General features: G+C 46.8%; 1 protein-coding gene across 1 annotated transcript; it reads right to left on the reverse strand.

The window, feature by feature from the left end:
- Nucleotides 1-1,496: 1,496 nt before the first annotated feature.
- On the reverse strand, nt 1,497-4,561 carry LOC115575998 (keratin, type I cytoskeletal 13-like). Its single transcript, XM_030408458.1, has 7 exons — nt 4,033-4,561; nt 3,538-3,620; nt 2,860-3,016; nt 2,613-2,774; nt 2,403-2,528; nt 2,102-2,325; nt 1,497-1,717 (listed from the first exon to the last, which is right to left on the reverse strand). The coding sequence occupies exons 1-7, from the start codon at nt 4,507-4,509 to the stop codon at nt 1,561-1,563; spliced, it is 1,386 nt and encodes a 461-aa protein (XP_030264318.1). The 5' UTR covers nt 4,510-4,561; the 3' UTR covers nt 1,497-1,560.
- Between the last annotated feature and the right edge of the window lie 9,289 nt (nt 4,562-13,850).

The raw sequence follows: 13,850 nt of genomic DNA on the forward strand, positions 1-13,850 counted from the left end.
CGGGTCACCTGTGAAGGCTTCTGGTTACGACCTGAATCCACTGAGCGTACTGACCTCCAGAGAGATGTATTTATTCCTGGAGACACAGATCTCTGCTCTGCTCTCAGGATGTAAACTGCTCCACAGCTGACGTGTGTTCTACACGCCGTGGAGTCACTTCCTGTCCTGTTGGTTCTGATCTCACTGACCCGCTGGACGAGAGTGTTAGCGTGTTAGCGGGTCGTTCGCTCTTCAAGCTTTTTTAGTGTAATACAGAAATAAAGGACTCTGTTCACAGTGTCCAGCACCACAGTTACTGTGCAGTGCTGTGGCTGTGTGCTTTGTGCTAACGCTAGTTAGCTCCTGAACAACAGGCTCATCCTGCCACTTCCTGTCTCCATCACATGTACGAAAACACAGAACAGTATCTGAAAGATCCACAAGCACAGCTGATTTGAACGCACCACTGTCAGGCTAGCGTGTGAGCTGCTCCTGGTCTGGTTAGCTTTTAGCTTTAGCAACACAGTCACCAGCATGTAACTGGTGGCTGGATGGACCGACTGAGAACAGGCAACAGACCAAACTGGATTTACTTTTTAAAGGCAGAAACAGACGACGTTTCAAAGTGTTTCCCTCTCATATCACTGTTAGCACAACATGGCTACTGCTAGCAGCCTGACCACTGGGATCTACAGACCTGATGTGAGTGTTGTGGGTCCAACAGCCGGTTCTGTGTGAGGATGTTCTGTGTTCTTCACTCCAGCTTGTTGTTCTCAGCTCAGTTGTTTAATGTTAATAACAGGTGAGTGTTTCACCTGCTGTGATGAGCAGCAGCATCACAGCCACATGCTCAGTGGTTGTTGCTGTGGTTACCGAGCTGGATGGAGTCGGGTCGGGACCGGCTCTGATAGAAGGAGAGAACAGTTGGAGTTTCTCAGACGTCGCTGTGCTTCAGTGTTTGTGAGGCTGGTTTGAGATCTGTGTTGTGGGACAGTTAGTGACAGTAGGAGGCGCTGCAGGACCTCAGCGCTCCAAACTCACGTTACATCCTGTCCCAGGTAAACCCCACCTGAAGCCCCGCCCACGTCCCGCCTCTCAGCTGCAGAGTGCTGTTAGCAGCTAGCTGGTTAGCATGCTAACTTCAACACTGTTGGTTCCTCCTGGTTCATGTTGTGTTAATGATTTAAACTAAAATGGTTGAAGACATTATTATATATTATGTCTTTGATTCATGTTGAATCTAAAGCTTCAAAGTTTTAATGACTTCATGTGAGATTCATGTCAGACTTCTTCATGTTTCATCATGAAACATTTTATGTGCTTCATTTCCTCCTGATTCAAAGATGTGAAGCAGTTTTATGAGTGAATAAGTTGAAGCTGGTGGAGAACATTAATAATAATAATAATAATAATAATAATAATAATAATAATAACATTAATGTGCAGGTGTAGTTCTACACACTGCTGTGAGGACGTCACAGAAGAAGAAGAGACACAGGCGTTTTATTGTGAAGCACCTCAGCAGACTTTTATTTGCGTGTTTTGTTGTGTGCGAGCTGCGATGGCGCCTCCTGCAGGAGCTCACAGCGTCTGACTGACCTCCTCCGTGGAGGAGCTCACCACCTTCCCGTCCACGATCTCCTCTACGATGGTGATGACCTTCTGTTTGGTGGTGGAGGTGACTGTGGAGGCGGAGGAGGAGGAGAGGGAGGAGGAGGAGAGGGAGGAGGAGGAGATGCTGCAGGAGAGAAACAAACATTTCAGTCGTTTTGCTTCATGAACTGATGAATGTGCAGGATGTTAAATATATTTATCTTCAGTGTATCAGAGATGTCGGACGAAAGTTATGGATCAACTTTTAGGAGCAAAACGTAATTTGACGTATTTTATTGGGCGTTTAATCATTTTTATCTTCAATTACAAGTCTTTTGTAGACGTTAACACAGAATCAAATATAAACTGAAGATTATTGAAGCCATTACACTCAAACACATCGTAGTTCAGTTATATATAAATAATTTCTGAGGATAACTTTAACATTATCGTGAGTGCATTAAACTCTCTGCTGCAGTCTGAACAATCATTCATAAGCCCCGCCCCCTCAGGTGTGACCCTGTCTCACCTGCCGCCGCCCTCTCCGTCCAGCAGCCTCCTGTACTCGGCGATCTCCATCTCCAGTCTGGTCTTGATGTCCAGCAGCATCTGGTACTCCTGCGACTGTCTCTCCAGGTCGGCCCTCAGCTGCACCAGCTGCTCCTCCATCATGCCCACCTGGTTCTGGTACCCTGCCAGCTGCATGCCGTACCGGTTCTGTGTCTCCGCCAGGGTGCCTTCCAGCGACGCTTTCTGCAGGAGGGATGAATCAGTTTGTTAAAGAGCTCAGACACACAGAGCAGACAGAGGAGGGGGAGGGATGATGTTACCATGCTGAGCTGTGACTGCAGCTCGATCTCCAGGCCCTGCAGCGTCCGCTTGATCTCTGTGATCTCAGATCTGGACGTCTGGAGTGTTTCTGTGCTGACGGCCACTTCTTTGTTTAGTGCTTCTGACTGCGAGAGGACAGAAATAACGTCACATTCACTCATCAAGCCTTGTTGCCGTCTCTTCAGTCCGAGTCACGCTGCTGTTCTTACCTTGGCGTTGAACCAGCCCTCCAGTTCTTTTCGGCTCTTGGCGGCGACGCTCTCGTAGTGATCCCTGACCTCCTCGATGATCTTTGACAGGTCTGGTCCCTGAGCGGCGTCCACCTCCACGTTCACCTGTCCGCTCATCTGAGTGCGCATCGCCAGCAGCTCCTGCAGAAAGACACGAGAAGAGTCAGCGCTCGCTTCAATGTAAATGTTCCGCTCAGAAGTTTCTTGTGTCTGACAGCTCTCTCACCTCCTCGTGGTTCTTCTTGAGGAAGATCAGCTCCTCCTTCAGGCCCTCGATCTGCATCTCCAGGTCGCTCCGGCTCATCGTCAGCTCGTCCAGGACCCTCCTCAGACCGGCGATGTCGGCCTCCACAGACTGACGCATGGCCAGCTCGTTCTCGAACCTGCACAGAAGACGACACGCTCATTTCTGAATCGATTCTTCCAAAAAATAAAACTGACTGAAACAGGAAGAGGATGAAACGCAGAGAGAAGAAACTTATCTGGACTAAAGATTTGAGGTGGACGTCTATGACCGCCCTGCTGAGCTGTGACTGGATGGTTTAGGAACTCGGTTGGGTTTAGGTTAAGATTGCAGTTCATCTTTTTCACAAAGCATAAGGGTTGGAAAACCAAATTCTGCCTTAGCATTAGCATGATAATTAGCCTGGTAGCTAACAGGATGGCTTATTAAAAGCTGCTGGTCAACAGAACAAACCTGTGTGTCTGTGATGAGACCGCTAACACGCTAACGCTGCTCAGTCAGTTCAGGAGCTTCTTTCTCACCTGCTCACTGTTAGCACTCTAATTAGCATGTTAGCTAACGAAACAGTTGCTTACAAGCAGCATCAGTGTTCGCTGTCTCTCAGATCTGTGTCTGACTGTTCAGGACTAAAACAACTCAATAATGGATCACTTCACTCACTTGAGCCTGAAGTCGTCGGCAGCCAGCTTGGCGTTATCGATCATCAGGTAGATGCCACCGTTGATTTTGGTAGCTTCCTGGATCTGTGAGATGAGAGAGGAGAGAGAAGCTGTGAGTAACACGACACCTGACAGATTTATTACAAATACTTTTCTCCATGTGACACCAACAACACACATGTTGTGTAACACAGGATGTGATGCAGACACACATCAGGTTCTGCTCCTCACACACTTCCTGCTCAACAATCAGCTGTCACATGTGATCTGTCCTGATGTCTGCAGGGTGACACATTCTGAGCAAACCGCAATAAATCAGACGTTTGTTGAGACGGACATTATTCCATCATCACTGCTGAAACTACAGTGGAGATATCTCAGTGGTCTGATGCTGACGGTGCTCTCACTCCATCACAGGTGATGGCAGGTGCAGCAGGTGTGCACAGCTTCCCTGGTGGATGCATGCAGATGTTGTGGTACTGGTTCTGGTGCCTACCTTGCCCTGCAGCTCTGCGATGGTGGCGTAGAAGCCGCTGTAGTCTCTGGAGGAGGGGGAGGTCTTGCTCTCCAGGAACTGTCTGATCTTCAGCTCCAGCTCGGCGTTGGCGGCCTCCAGCTTGCGCACCTTCTCCAGGTAGGAGGCCAGACGGTCGTTCAGGTTCTGCATGGTGGCCTTCTCGTTGGCAGAGATATCCACGCTGCCGCCATCGCCACCTGCTCCACCACCGAACCCAAACGCACCACCTCCTCCACCACCGGAGCTGCTGTAGCCGAAGCTGTAGCCCCCTGCGCCTCCACCGCCGCCGCCACCGCCGCCACCGCCACCACGACCGAACATGGACATGGAGGAGCCACCAGAGGAGATTCTGACACCAGAGCCTCCAGCTCCACCGTACACGGAGCCGGAGCGGCGGCCACCACCACCGTACCCGCCGCTAGACATGCTTTTGGAGCTGTAACTTGACATCATCATCTTGAGGGGTGATGAAGGAACCGAGGCAGACAGTCGGCTTCAGCTGGAGAGGAGAGAGTGAAGAGCTCAGAGGACGGCTGAGTTTTATACTCTTCGAGTCCGTGAGGAGGAGGAGGAGGAGGAGGAGGAGGGAGGAGGAGGGGAGGAGGGAGGAGGAGGGGGTTGGATGGCGAGCTCGTGCCAAGCCTGCGAGGAGACACCTGCCCCTGCTGCACCCAGCAGGAGGGTTAATGGGTGGAGGGTGTGTCTGAGAGCTGTGGAATCCACCCGTCCGCTGCTCGCTCACCTGCTGGCGTTCACAGACGACCATCACGCTGGAGTGGAGCGGGCAGGTTCAGACCTGGGTGACATTTTGATTTAAAGTTCACACCCTGCACTGAAAACACATTCAATCAGTCAGCAGCTCAGAGTCAGTGACCCTCCTCACAATAACCTCAGTGTGCTGTCACAGCTTTATGAGCGTGTTGTGTAACTGCAGGCGGCAGGTTATTGTTCGGCGGCGCAGCAGGTTTAAACACTAATCCTCCTGTTTGATTAAAGAGACTCTTTCAGCTCCTAATCTTCAGTAAACAGAGCTGACAAAGAAGGAGAATGAGGAGCGGCTGATCGGACTTTGTGAAGATGAAAACAACCCGAGACAGTGAAACTCCAGCAGAGCTCGGCTGACTCATCAAGTGTCAGAGGTTTACAGAGATTACTCTTCTTACAGGTGGAGTGAAGCACCTGAACAACTAAATCATTACGAGATTAAAAGTGATTCTGTGACGACGTTTGCCGACAAGACGAGACTCCTCAGCACAACATCTGCACCTGCTGACCGTCTCCATCAGAACTTATCCAGATAAAAGTCCATGTTAAAGCACGGCCGGTACCAGAATGTGATCGGGTCTGACGACCACATGTGTTGGATCTTTGGTACAATGTGCAGACATCTGTACGAATCCCAGCTCCCCCGGCTGCATGGTGAAGTGTCCTTGAGCAAAATACTGTCAGCTGATCATCATAAAGGAAGCTGCAGAACAACAGCTGAAGTCTGTAATGGGCCCATCTGGTTCTGTCCGTCTCTGGTCCCGTCTGGTCCACAGGCTCTGCCTACTTTCTCAACCAGGAAGTCGATCTTTTCTAGCGTCACGTACCGATGAGCATCAGACGCCTCAGCACCGTATCCAGATCCAGAAATATGCCTGATGTCCAGCCCACCAGTGGTTCTGTCAGTGAAACAGAACCAGCAGTTTGAGGCTCGTTTATGCTCGATGTAGGAAACGTGTTTGTGTTTACGATCGGTCACAGATGGTCGGGAAGATGTCGCCAACAAGTTTCCTCGTGTCAGCAGGATTCTTGTAATTCTGTGATCAAAAGTCAATGAGTTAAAAACGTGGAGGTGAACTACAGAGAAATAAAGTCAGCTGCTGTTCTGTAAGAATACTGGACACGACCTCATGGACCTAGAACCAAACAGAACCGAGTCAGAGCCGGCATGTTCCACATCATACAGATCCACAGGGGACAAACAGCTGCTCCAGGACAATACTGAGTGACAACAACACTTCCTTAATGCTTAGCCTGCTTAGCTAACACTTATATAGCATTATATACGGCTAAAGTGCAGCCAGTGCCTCAGTTATTGTGATATTTCATTATTTACGCAGCAGCACTGGAAGAATCGCCCCGTCCTCCCAGAAGAATGATGGATCCGATAGGCAGACGGAGGAATTCATCTGAACAACCTCAATAAACTCTCTGTTAGCTTAGCTCGGTCGCTAACATGTTTTTACCAGCTTAAGATAAACATCAATATTTTTTAAAATATGATTTCATAAACATTGTTTGAAAAGTCACACTTCGGCAACTGATTCTGTCTGTAAAGTATTTTAAACAGGAAACGCTTTAATGCATCAGATCATCGTGATTGATCATCGAAATGAGCTTCAATTTGGATTATTGAAATCAAAGTATCATTTCATCGACCCTCCTGCGTACCTGCACTCACCTGAAGGAAAAGAAACTACACTCAAAAGTTGACACAGCTAGCTTAGCCTGTTTCTAGCTTTTCTTTAGCCTGCAGCTAACGCAACGTTAGCCTGGTTTGGTTGAGAAAGTTCGAGGCTACGGTTTAAAACTAAATTATTTAACTTACAACAGAAAGTGAATCTTATTAAAGTCTTTTCACAGTTTTGAGTTGACTTTTTTTTCTCCAGCTCGTCCAAAAAAACTAAAAACACTTCAGTCAACACGGCTAGCTTAGCTTTAGCCTGCAGCTAGCTTAGCGTTAGCCTGTTTCTGGCTTTTCTTTAGCTTGCAGCTGGCTTAGATTTAGCCTGCAGATAGCTTAGCTTCAGCCTGCAGCTGGCTTAGCTTCAGCCTGCAGCTAGCTTAGCGTTAGCTTGCAGCGTCACCTCCTGACTCTTCTCCTGTGTGATGAAGACGATCAGCTGACTGGTGCCAGAGGAAACTGTGACAGCGTCGGACATGTTGGTTTGGTTTCTTCTTCAGAGATCCTTTATTGACGTGTTTGTGAAGAGGGTTCACTCTGGACAGATCAGAGGAACTGAACTTTGTTACAGACTGAATTATTGTTGAATCACTGAAGGCTGTTAGTTGATTATTGTTGGTGAATATTATTTAAACTTGTCAAAAAGCCTCCAGGATGAAGTGGAGCTGCTGTTGTCAAACATAAACCAACAACCTTCCGTTCCGTTCCGTTCCGTTCCGTTCCGTTTTTCTTTTCCGCTTATCCGTGAGGGTCGCGGGATGTTGCCACTTTTTTCCCCCTAAGGGGTTGCGGGGCTTACTGGGGCCAAATCCAGTGTACTCGATGGGCGTAGGCCAGGGTTCACCCTGGATGAGTCGCCAGCTCATCGCAGGACCCTTACTGATGGCAGTGGCTGCCACACAAGGTGCCAACTGCACATCAGGAGCAACTCTGGGGTTCAGTATCTTGCTCAAGGATACTTCCAACAACCTGTTGGTTTTATTGATTAATCCAGAAATTGAAAACTCAAAGTGAAAGATGATTTGGAGCCTGTTGACTCCCTGAGCTGTGACACCAGCACTCAGCTCTGTGTTCTGCTGACTGTCCAGACTTACACAGCACATACAGACTTGCTGCCTGTAGCTTTTCACACCTGCAGGACACAAAAGTGATTCTGAGACGTGAATCTGCTGTTTCTTCAGTTCTTGTGTCACATCTGAGGGTGAAAATGCATCGAAGTCTTTAGACAGTTTGAACAGAATCTAGTCTTGTGCGACATGCAGACGTTTGTAGACGAGGTCGCTGCACAGAAGCTGAGGCGTTGTCATGGTGCTCCTGCTGTGGTGAGAGCAGGACCGGAGGGCGGATGAGTTTCCATCCAGATCAACGGTTATTTCTGATAATCATCAACACACAAGCGAGTATAAATGATGGCGGTTACACCAGCAGTGGCAGAGCATCAAAGATGTGGTGTGAATGTGTCCCGGAGCAGTGACAGTGTAATTCAGATTTAATGATTTGGAGGAAAGTGTTTTGTGCGGCGGGTGTGGCGCCTGGTATTCTGCTGCAGGCGTGTTCCCATCGCGTTCAGGTAACTGACAGGTATGAGCCTCGCCCACCGAGCCCTCCCCCGCTCATGCACACTTAGTTTTACATGTTTGTTTAAGAGGCGTGTAATCCTGTGTAGTTTGGCTGTGGAAAAAGATTAAGCTTCAACAGAACGAGTTTTAACTTTGTTGGCCTGCTGCACGCTGTGTGCAGTGAAGCTGCTGCAGGACGACTCACAGCTGATATTTGATTAAATAATTTCCCAGTCTGGGATCATTAAAGTAATTCTATCTATCAATCTATCTATCTCTCTATCTATATCGCCTGACTGACGACGTGCAGAGAGAACGTGGAGCAAACTCCAGCTGCAGCTCAGAGGACGGTGTGCTGTGGACGCACTGCAGTTTACTGCTGCTCTGGAAACAGGAAGTGAACAGTCAGGTGTTCATTGTCAGCAGGAGCTGCACAGATGGTGGAAAAGCTCAACAAGTAAAAACAGGATTTGTAATAAATATGTTCAAAGCCTCAAAAGCCTTCCTGTCAGAGGAGGAGGAGAACAGGCCTGTAGACGGACCAGGACTGCCTGGGTTACATCCAGCACACTTACTCATATCATTCAGTTCATTCATCTGTCCAAGCCACATGAAGAGTGCTAGAGTGGAAACACAGCAGATCAGATGTTGGAAGTTATAAGCCAGTATCAATTCTGACCTCTTGTCAAAGTGTTTGAGCATCTTGTGTATGAGCAGGTGGAGTTCAGTCTGGCTGTAGAGCAGAAACACTCCACACAAACCTGCCTTCATCTTTGTGATCACACTCAGCAGATCGTTGATGCAGGACATTATGTTGGGATGATTCTTCTCAGTTTGCTGCTTACTGTTTACTGCTTTCATGCTGCAGTGCATGCTGGGGGTCAGTGGTACTGCAGTTAAACAGTTCCCTTCACAGGAAGGACTCAGGTCTGTGATGCAGAGGGGACACTTCTGATCCTGAGCTTATCACATGTGGGGCGCCCCAAGGTTCTGTCCTGGGCCCCCTTTTACTTTTAGCATACATCAATGACATGTGGGCTTCTTTATCTGCTGATGACTCTGCATTACAGGAGTGATGTGCATGAAATCCAGAACACTGAGTAGAGAGCTTGAGACGATGTCTGATAGACAACAAGCTCTCAGTAACATCATGGCTCATTCTGGATCGAGGCAGCGGTGGGCTGTCAGGACCAGCACGGCCTTCTCTGCTGGCCTGCACAGAATCACTGACTTATGTTTTAATTAGGACTGGGACTTTATCGCGTTAATTACAATTAATTTATTACAAAAAAATAATGCAACAATGAAAATAAGCATTTAATCGCAATTTATTTTTCACTCCAAACAACGCTGAACGTTGCTCGTTGAGAGTTCCCAGCAAACTCGTAACACTGACGCTCAGGACGCAACGCGAGAGATGGAAACCGATGAGAAGTCGTTGCTGCGTTCGCTGGGCGGAATTTTATCTTTAAAAAACCACCGAGAGGAAACCTGGATAAAAGCACAGCTGTGTGCAAATTGTGCAAGAAAGAATTTGCCAATCACCTCCAACACCTCAATGCCAACATGTTGCAGCTAGCACAGACAACGGTCCCGGTCCGAGCAGGCGGTGTCGCCCATCCACACTCGACTATGACAGAGTTCAGAGCCAACGTGAGTCCACGACTGACAAATTAACAAAGTTAGGTCTCCACTTTTCTGGAATGTACTGTTTTTTATTTGAATAAACAAAAACAAATGTGTTTAAGACAGAAAGTTTACAGTTAAGTCCTTGAAGAGATTGTATATAGCCAACTTGAATTTAAGTTTGTACCTTGTGAACAATGTTGATAATCTTTATTCATATTGCACTTTATGTTTACACTCGATAAACACCATTTTGTTGTTTAAGCTCGTTTATGTGTCTATTCATTGATTCAGTCACATACCAAAATCCATTTAAATTGAAAAATGTTGCTTCTCGTGTCAAATATTGATAAGCGATTAATGTAGATTAATTGATTACAAAGCCTCTAATTAAACAGTCCCATCACTAGTTTTAATATATTTTTTTCCATGAATATCATATTTCAATTTCACTTCATAGCGTTTCTCTTGGCTGCGCTGCTTCCACTAGTGTATGTTTATCTTAGAGCTCTTATCCAATCATATTTCAGCCATCATGTGTTGCCAGGGTCAAAGAAATCTGCCTTGACACCTTCAGACTCGATAGTTCTGGCGTCTGTAGCTTAAAGTAAGTGGCAATGAAACTGTTGCTCTAACCAATCAGATTTGGAGTTGGCAGCACTGAGGTCATCTAGCAGGCGTCCAGTGACGTCGGCACCTTAAGGTCCTTTGATTGGCTGGTCAGAGACTCGTCAGAGCCAGCGAAGCGTCTGTAGCTGCTGGCACAAACTAAAATATTTTGCCAGTAGATTTAATATCTGTTTTAACAACCACAGTGGCTGACAGAGGAGAGGAAACTGATTTGGTCGTGGGTATGCTCACAAAATCATTTTCAAGACAGACTTTTCAAGAAAAGCTGGACATTGTGAAGAACGGTCGGCTAATCGCAAAGCTAGCGAGCCTGTCCCTGGCGGGAAAAGGGTTTGTCAGTAACTGTGAGCAGTACCCTTAACTCACAGCCTCCGAGGAGCACTGCAAGTTGTATTGCTGGGAATGCCTGTTATTGCAACTGATAAACTGGGTGTTTGGAGCCACAGTGGGTTTGCAAACTTAAGTTTTCTATCCAAGGCAGCAGGGAGACACCGAAGCACGGCCAGACACTTACAAGCAGCGGTGCTTCTGAAAACTTTGGAGGAAACCTGAGTGGATCTACAGCTCATCGAACAAGTGTGCAGAGAAACGGAGCTCCACAACTAAAGGTGAAGAAAAGATTTCCCTATTTTTGTCCTCTCTGTCTGCGCTACATTGAGTTAGCCCTCTACGTTGAGTTAGCTCTCTACATTGAGTTAGCTCTCTAAGTTGAGTTAGCTCTCTACGTTGAGTTAGCTCGCTACATTGAGTTAGCCCTCTACGTTGAGTTAGCTCTCTACGTTGAGTTAGCTCTCTAAGTTGAGTTAGCTCTCTACGTTGAGTTAGCTCGCTACATTGAGTTAGCTCGCTACATTGAATTCGCCCTCTACGTTGAGTTAGCTCTCTACGTTGAGTTAGCCCTCTACATTGAGTTAGCTCTCTACGTTGAGTTAGCTCGCTACATTGAGTTAGCTCGCTACATTGAATTAGCTTGCTACATTGAGTTAGCTCTGTACATTGAGTTAGCTCTGTACGTTGAGTTAGCCCTCTACGTTGAGTTAGCTCTGTACATTGAGTTAGCTCTGTACGTTGAGTTAGCCCTCTACGTTGAGTTAGCTTGCTACATTGAATTAGCTTGCTACATTGAGTTAGCTCTGTACATTGAGTTAGCTCTCTACGTTGAGTTAGCTCTTTACGTTGAGTTAGCTCTCTACGTTGAGTTAGCTCGCTACATTGAGTTAGCTCGCTACATTGAATTAGCCCTCTACGTTGAGTTAGCTCTCTACGTTGAGTTAGCCCTCTACATTGAGTTAGCTCTCTACGTTGAGTTAGCTCTCTACATTGAGTTAGCTCGCTACATTGAATTAGCTTGCTACATTGAGTTAGCTCTGTACATTGAATTAGCCCTCTACGTTGAGTTAGCCCTCTACATTGAGTTAGCTCGCTACATTGAATTAGCCCTCTACGTTGAGTTAGCTCTCTACGTTGAGTTAGCCCTCTACATTGAGTTAGCTCGCTACATTGAATTAGCCCTCTACGTTGAGTTAGCTCTCTACGTTGAGTTAGCCCTCTACATTGAGTTAGCTCTCTACATTGAATTAGCCCTCTACGTTGAGTTAGCTCTCTACGTTGAGTTAGCCCTCTACATTGAGTTAGCTCGCTACATTGAATTAGCTTGCTACATTGAGTTAGCTCTGTACATTGAGTTAGCTCTCTACGTTGAGTTAGCCCTCTACGTTGAGTTAGCTCTCTACATTGAATTAGCTTGCTACATTGAATTAGCTTGCTACATTGAGTTAGCTCTGTACATTGAGTTAGCCCTCTACGTTGAGTTAGCTCTCTACATTGAGTTAGCTCGCTACATTGAATTAGCTTGCTACATTGAGTTAGCTCTGTACATTGAGTTAGCTCTCTACGTTGAGTTAGCTCTCTACGTTGAGTTAGCCCTCTACGTTGAGTTAGCTCTCTACATTGAGTTAGCTCTCTACGTTGAGTTGACAAAAGGAAACAACACATTTTCTCCAGCAACAGATTATGTTTATGAACAAACTGAGTAATGGAACCTCACAACCAAACCCTTGAAGTAACTGTGGAGCAGTGTAACAGATTACTTTGACAGAAGGTCAGGTTGTATCAGCTGTTCTTCAGGAGCGTCTGCTGCTGATCCAGGATCAGATCGTCTGACCGTCACCTCGTTTAAATAAATACAGATATCATACGTTGATCTGGGTCAAAGCTGCTCACAGATCACAGATCAGCCAGTGACATGCTTCTTGTGGCTGTTATGATCCGTGTCTCAGATTCCAGCGCGGTGACTCACTGATCCGTTAATGCTGTTCTGAAGAACTGAGCGGCTTCACTTTGTAACAGAACTAATCTGTTCATTGTTTGGACTGAAGAGGTTCTGCAGCTCATGAACTCTGGACCTGATGTTACTGTAACATGCTGGTGTTGATGTGATCGTAGATGTTATTGATCTGTTATGTTCCAACTGGTTTCCTTCTTCAGACAGAAACACAGAACGTGTCTCAGTGGTTCTGAGTGGTTCTGTTTAACATTAATGTGTTCTCACAGAGCTGAACGTTCCAAGTTAGTGGCAACAAAACCAGACGATCCTGACGAAGTGAGTAAAGATCAGAATCATTCGTGATTTTAATGACATGTTGATTTATAACGAACCAACTCGTGTGTTGTGTTGTGTTGTGTTGTGTCTTCTCCAGACGAACGAACAGAATATCAGATTTTAAGAAAAACTCGATGTTGAAGTCACAAACAGGAGAAGAGTTTGTGCTCCAGTTAACTTTCTGCTGTCACATAAAATACAAGGACATGGTGACGGACTGACACACACACACACACACACACACACACACACACACACACACTGTACACACACGCACACACACACACACTGTACACACACACACACACACACACACACACACACACACACCCGCACACACACACACTGTACACACACACACACACGCACACACACACACACACACACACACACACACACGCACGCCTCGGGGAAACCTGTCCGGCTGACTGAACCTGCTCCAGCTCGCCTCCACCTGAATCCTCCGCCTGCAGGTCCAACCTTGTGTAACTGATGTAACCTGAGAGGGCGGAGCTTATGCAGGCTGCTGTCGCCTGCAGGTACACTCAGGTGTGTCTCTGACAACAAAGGCCCATAAATGAGACGCAGAGGTAAAGTTCTGGATGTAACCTGTTGAGTTGTATTTTTACTTTGATGTTTCATTAGAAGATTTGACTCCAGAATATAAAACGAAGCAGAAACACGCTGACGTCCTGATGAAGCTGATGAAGCTGATGAAGCTGATGAAGCTGATGAAGCTCAGTGTGACGTCGACCCGACAGTCAACATGTCGACATGAACATAAAACACACATGTTGTTCTCATCAGTGTGTGTCGGGTCATCCGGACCTCACAGCACAGATGTACAAATGAGACACAGAACCGGCTCCTGACTGTCAGTCAGTTACAGAAGAGACACGAGATCACACAGATTGATTACAGTTCTTTTCAA

Source organism: Sparus aurata, chromosome 23 (assembly GCF_900880675.1).
Source record: "Sparus aurata chromosome 23, fSpaAur1.1, whole genome shotgun sequence".
Classification (NCBI taxonomy): Eukaryota; Metazoa; Chordata; class Actinopteri; order Spariformes; family Sparidae; genus Sparus; species Sparus aurata.